The sequence below is a fragment of the Procambarus clarkii genome, chromosome 25 (assembly GCF_040958095.1).
Source record: "Procambarus clarkii isolate CNS0578487 chromosome 25, FALCON_Pclarkii_2.0, whole genome shotgun sequence".
NCBI classification, from domain to species: domain Eukaryota; kingdom Metazoa; phylum Arthropoda; class Malacostraca; order Decapoda; family Cambaridae; genus Procambarus; species Procambarus clarkii.
In genome coordinates, this window is record NC_091174.1 from 3,664,495 (window position 1) to 3,670,617 (window position 6,123).

The window sequence follows — 6,123 nt, forward strand, 5'->3', positions numbered from 1 at the left end:
ATCCATTTGTTCATAAATTTTGAAAGAATTTATATCTGCATTGCTTTTTTTTAAATCACGCATGTGAACATTGCTTTTACTGATCTAATATCATAGTCTGGCCTATTATAGGCATCGTTTTCTTTGTATAATGACAACAATGTCTCCTTTTAAGGCCCAGGAAGATAGTGCTCCGGCGCCTGCTGACACCTCAATCCCAAGCTTCAGCGGGTGTGGCGCCTTAGGTCTCCATATAAGAGACGAGACCTTACCGGTGACCCGTCTGACGGAGTGCTGCGGCACCCACGACATCTGCTACCGGGCCTCCTGCAGAGCGAATAAGCGGGATTGCGACTCCAAGCTGAAGAACTGCTTGTATTCCGTCTGCGACGACCGGACGATGGCCCGCGGGGTACAGCAGACTTGTAGGGGCGCCGCCAAGCTCCTCTTTTCCGGCACGATGGCCCTCTCCTTCCAGCAGTACAACACAGCCCAAGCCGTGCTGGAGTGCAAGTAGGTGGGCTCTTCCATTAACTCAATAGTCGGGCACTACAGACTGATGTTTTTAAGGGTGAAAGATCACGTAATTAACGGAACTGGAGAAAGTAATTGGAGCATATGAGGCAGCTCTTATTGATGTCCAACCCAAGCTCATTCATATATATATATGTCTAATCTGCCGTTGAAAAATCTATCGACTCCATGTCTGTTAAGTTATTGGTAATGTGTTCCATAGATCAACAGTTGCTGTGTATAATGTTCCTCCTGATAATTGATGACGATACATTGGTAAACATTTGATATAAACATGTACCTGTGACAAAAATGGATCATATTTTTTTGTATTTATTGTTTGTGTCTGCAATATTAGTTGATTATATATATTACATGCAAAAGAGTATATCATATGTTAAACTATTTGAATTTTCTTCTTTTTTCTTCAGAAAATCTCAGAAAGGTGGGAAGAGGAGGTGAAAAGAATCGTCAACGTAGCACTCAAAATATTGCCAAATCAGGAAACACTTTCCTCACAATCCCTCAAGTCAGGGGCTCGAGATGGTGGTCATTTACTGATAACAATCATCTCAAGGAGCTCCAAGATCTTCGTGGGTTGTCAGAAGTCATTTCCTGAGAACCACGGCCCATGGTGTTCAGGTATCAACATGTCGAAGAAGTTGACTTATACCTCACGCAAAATGCTCACACCTGTGGCTCTCCTCAACTCTCTCTCTCTCTTGTCTGGTTCTCTCACGTACGAATTTCCTCGTTGAGCATTGACAGACTCGTGTTCTTAAAGCTATTCAATTCTTGTCGGGTTCCTGTATCATTCCCTAAAATGGTTTGGTGTTGGTTCGGTTAGCGGAATCTTTCATGAAACTCTTCGGTTCCATTTTGATGGGATTAGGGACCTTTCATGAGGTTCTCGCACAGCCGGATGCCACTCCCAGAGTGAATGTTAGTGTGGCACAGAGTGTAACTCATAGAACCGGAGTGGATGGTTGGTTGTGGATCATTCAACACCTGAGTGGATGGATGGTTGTGGATCATTCAACACCTGAGTGGATGGTTGGTTGTGGATCATTCAACACCTGAGTGGATGGATGGTTGTGGATCATTCAACACCTGAGTGGATGGATGGTTGTGGATCATTCAACACCTGAGTGGATGGTTGGTTGTGGATCATTCAACACCTGAGTGGATGGTTTGTTGTGGATCATTCAACACCTGAGTGGATGGATGGTTGTGGATCATTCAACACCTGAGTGGATGGATGGTTGTGGATCATTCAACACCTGAGTGGATGGTTGGTTGTGGATCATTCAACACCTGAGTGGATGGATGGTTGTGGATCATTCAACACCTGAGTGGATGGTTGGTTGTGGATCATTCAACACCTGAGTGGATGGTTGGTTGTGGATCATTCAACACCTGAGTGGATGGTTGGTTGTGGATCATTCAACACCTGAGTGGATGGTTGGTTGTGGATCATTCAACACCTGAGTGTATGGATGGTTGTGGATCATTCAACACCTGAGTGGATGGTTAATTGTGGATCATTCAACACCTGAGTGGATGGATGGTTGTGGATCATTCAACACCTGAGTGGATGGATGGTTGTGGATCATTCAACACCTGAGTGGATGGATGGTTGTGGATCATTCAACACCTGAGTGGATGGATGGTTGTGGCTCATTCAACACCTGAGTGGAGGGTTAGTTGTGACTCATTAAACACCTGCTAGACTGGTTCATTTATGGTTCTTTCAGCAGTTGTTGCTCAACCAACACCTGTCGAGATTATTCCCCTATTATTTTCCTTAGCGTGTGCCTCGGGGCACACACATGTCAGGTGTGTACTGTCTCAGTACCTGTTTTGATACTCATATCTGCCTCAATGAACATCTGCGAGTGCTTGTAACACTCACATATTTACCACACACACATGTCTTTCATCTAGGTAAACACCTGCCTTCATCCTATCACACAGTAATTAAACATTGATCGCGTTACCTTTACTCCAAAACCTGCGTTGTCAGAATTAAACACCCAATATAAATACCCGTTTGTAGTTTACAATATATGTGGTGGTGGTGGGCCGTCCAAGCCTTTAATGGTCGTGTAATTTAAGGTCAGTGTAAATAAGTTTACTGATCAAGCAGCAAGACTACTTTGGTCTCTGAATATGGTCCAGAAGTAATGTAAACTCTCTTTAAATACATGTTGACCAGACCACACACTAGAAGGTGAAGGGACGACGACGTTTCGGTCCGTCCTGGACCATTCTCAAGTCACAATCGACTTGAGAATGGTCCACGACGGACCAAAACGTCGTCGTCCCTTCACCTTCTAATGTGTGGTCTGGTCAACATTCTTCAGTCTCTTTAAATACACTTATATTAAATACTCATCACATTAAAGAATGGTGAAAAGGTTGAAGAATTATGTACTCCTGAAGGGAAGGTTTTTTTTATATTAAATAAAAGAGTATTAGGTAATTACCTTTGTATGTTATTCACCCTTTACGCTGCTCTGACCAGCGATGACCCATTGTCTTAACGTGAGACTCAACCTCTCTCAACAGTTTCGAGTCCCGGCCAGATGGTGACAGTCAGTGCACGATTCCTTTTATCTGATGCAGCTGTTCACCTTGCAGTAAATAGATACTTGGGACTTGCTGCTGACTGCCTTACTTCTCCATGAGTTACGGTTGTTTGGTATACAACCGTAACGATCTTGAAGACGACTTGTGGGAAAACAAAGTAGAAACGGTGGCTACGAAAGCTGTAATATATTATTAGATAAGTTTACCATAAAATTTGTTTTCTATCAGAGGAAAATTATAGAAAACGTTTCTTTAAATAGGGGTGACAATAACAAAATTGCGCAACACCTATATAATCAATAAAAATAACTAATTGATTCTGGGGACAGGCAGCCAGTGTATATATACAAATATTAGGTTAATATCAAAGTCCTCCTCAAAGTCGAACTACTGATTCTCCCAAGGATCCAACCCCCATAACATGCTGACTAACTCCTTGGTACCTATTTACCTCTACGTAAACATTAGGAAATATTAAATTTGAGCTGAATTTAGCTAAGAGTTCCCTATCTCTAGTGGCCTGGACGGGGACAGAAAGCTGGAGGCTTGTCACAAGTATTCCATCGTTCCTGAGGATTTTTTCTATCTGGATTTTGAGCTGAAATGAAGTTTATTTGAACTTACGCCTTCCGCTAGAGTCAAAAGTGCAAAAAAAAAAACATTACTTCAGCTCAAAATCCACATAGAATCCGGATAGGAAACGGGATTACAAGATAAAATAATTTTATGCTGATAACAAAGACTTTTGATTATCAATCGAGATCATATTAGTGAAACAAGAGGAGTTTGTTTTGTGTGTTGGAATTTAGGCCATATCAGCCGCGATGGGGTAGTTATGGCTGCCGTAATTACCATAGATTTACGTGGGTGATAAAGCATCTCCTGTTTGTTCCTACACTGTAACTTGTTGAGCTTGAAACTCTAATTGCTTCTTGTATGTGTCACATTTGACCTTTGACGAGCCTTTGACTTCCGGAAAAAGAAAGTAGTTATTAATCTATATAAATTTCAGGTGCGCCCTCACTTGGACTGCTATATCCAAGCTTGGAGACTGATGGATCCAGCACTCCCAAAGACAGACTCAGCACCACTCCTTTGCCAGGTAAGTCCACTACGGGCTCACCATAGTCCGTGCTACTTGCCCCGCTCCTGTGCCAGGTAGTCCACTACGGGCTCACCATAGCCCGTGCTACTTGCCCCGCTCCTGTGCCAGGTAGTCCACTACGGGCTCACCATAGCCCGTGCTACTTGCCCCGCTCCTGTGCCAGGTAAGTCCACTACGGGCTCACCATAGCCCGTGCTACTTGCCCCGCTCCTGTGCCAGGTAAGTCCACTACGGACTCACCTGGCAAAGCCTACCTAAACCCGGCCAGGGTCCAGGCTTGACTTGTTAGCTTGGTCCAACAGGCATGGAGCGGCCCGCAGGCCCACATATCTACTTTAGCCCAGTTGGTCCAGCAATTCTTGCAGGAAACTGTCCATTTTTTTCTTGAAGAATCAGGAAAGTGGAAGATATAGAGAAGACTCGTGCTAGGAATCATTGATCTCACGCTTTCTGTCATAATCAGTAACATATAGTGAGCAGGGCTTGATGACTCCACCAAACATATCTTAAATATTAAGCTGATGCTCCTGCGGTGACAGCTGTAGAGAGAGAATGAAGAACATTCTGGTTCACAGTGTCCGTGGTGTAGTGGTAAGACACTCGCCTGGCGTTCCGCGAGCGCTATGTCAGTGGGTTCGTATCCTGGCCGGGGAGGATTTACTGGGCGCAATTCCTTAACTGTAGCCTCTGTTTAACGCAACAGTAAAATGTGTACTTGGATGAAAAAACGATTCTTCGCGGCAGGGGATCGTATTCCAGGGACCATAGGATTAAGGACTTGCCCGAAACGCTACGCGTACTAGTGGCTCTACAAGAATGTAACAACTCTTGTATATATCTCAAATATCTCAAAAAAAAAAAAATAACAAGATGGGGTACAGGAGATCAAGTGGTATTTACATCGCCATCAATCTCATAATCAAATCCAAGCTGAGGGTATAGTGATCACACAGTACCTTGACCTTACCTTGAGGTTACCTTTAGGTGCTTCCGGGGCTTAGCGTCCCCGCGGCCCGGTCGTCGACCAGGCCTCCTGGTTGCCGTACCCCCATTATTAATCATGATCCCAGGAAATCCGAGGAAGAGGGAGGGATGGTACAGCTCACCCCTCCCTACACTAAATTTATTAACTGGTAACACTGATTTCCACCCCCCCCCCCCCCTTCGCCTCTCATATATATTTCCATTCCGGTCGTCTCCCCTTGTTTCCCCCTCGTGTTCCCCTACGAGGAGAGCCAATTGTGCCACTCTTATCCTGGTCATCCAAGCCAATTAGGGCCATTAGCAGCCTCTTGTGTGGGGTTTATCGAGCGTATCCCTGACTGGTTGGCCGGACGCCTCCGCCAGTTGATTTGGCGCGCTGAGAAGACAGTTGCCAGATACCACGTTTGATGCTAATGCCAAAAATCAAATAAAACAGTAATATACATTCCTCTGAGGTTGTAAATACAATATAAATAATAACATATACATTTGTTAATCTTATGTCATGTAAAATAAAATTATGAAATGAATTATTAGCTAGATTTTAAAGCAAGGGCCTTTGTTTATATTAAATGGCAACACCGTGAGTCAAGAGAGAAGATCGGGAAGCGTACAACTGATAAAGCGGGCGGATGAGACTCTTTATTGATTTATACGTGTTTGTGTCTTGGTTATTGTCATTGTTCTGCTCCACTGGCTTAGCGACAGAGCGGGGAGGGACAGAGAGAGAGCAGGAAGTCCCTCCACTCACTGGCTTTACTCTCTAAGCCAGAACCAATCCCCCCGGATCATGTCAATCTCTATACACTCATTACCGTATGTCCGAAACGTGACTTAGTGACTTCATTTGTTACATTTATACAAATACGTTACCTACTAAGTAACCATTGTAATCTGTTTCTATGTATTTGATGTAAATAAATAATAATTATTACCATTACGTTGTAGCCTAA

At 43.8% G+C, this 6,123-nt stretch overlaps 1 protein-coding gene across 3 annotated transcripts in view; it reads left to right on the forward strand.

The window, feature by feature from the left end:
* The window catches only part of LOC123756410 (uncharacterized), a 7,873-nt gene extending 4,896 nt beyond the window's left edge, over positions 1–2,977 (forward strand). For all 3 annotated transcript variants that reach the window (XM_045739543.2, XM_045739545.2, XM_045739544.2), the window contains exons 4-5: positions 155–492; positions 924–2,977. In XM_045739543.2, coding sequence (XP_045595499.1) covers positions 155–492; positions 924–954 — 369 coding nt within the window. In that variant the 3' untranslated portion in view covers positions 955–2,977. The remainder of the gene's footprint in view (positions 1–154; positions 493–923) is intronic.
* Positions 2,978–6,123: the final 3,146 nt, after the last annotated feature.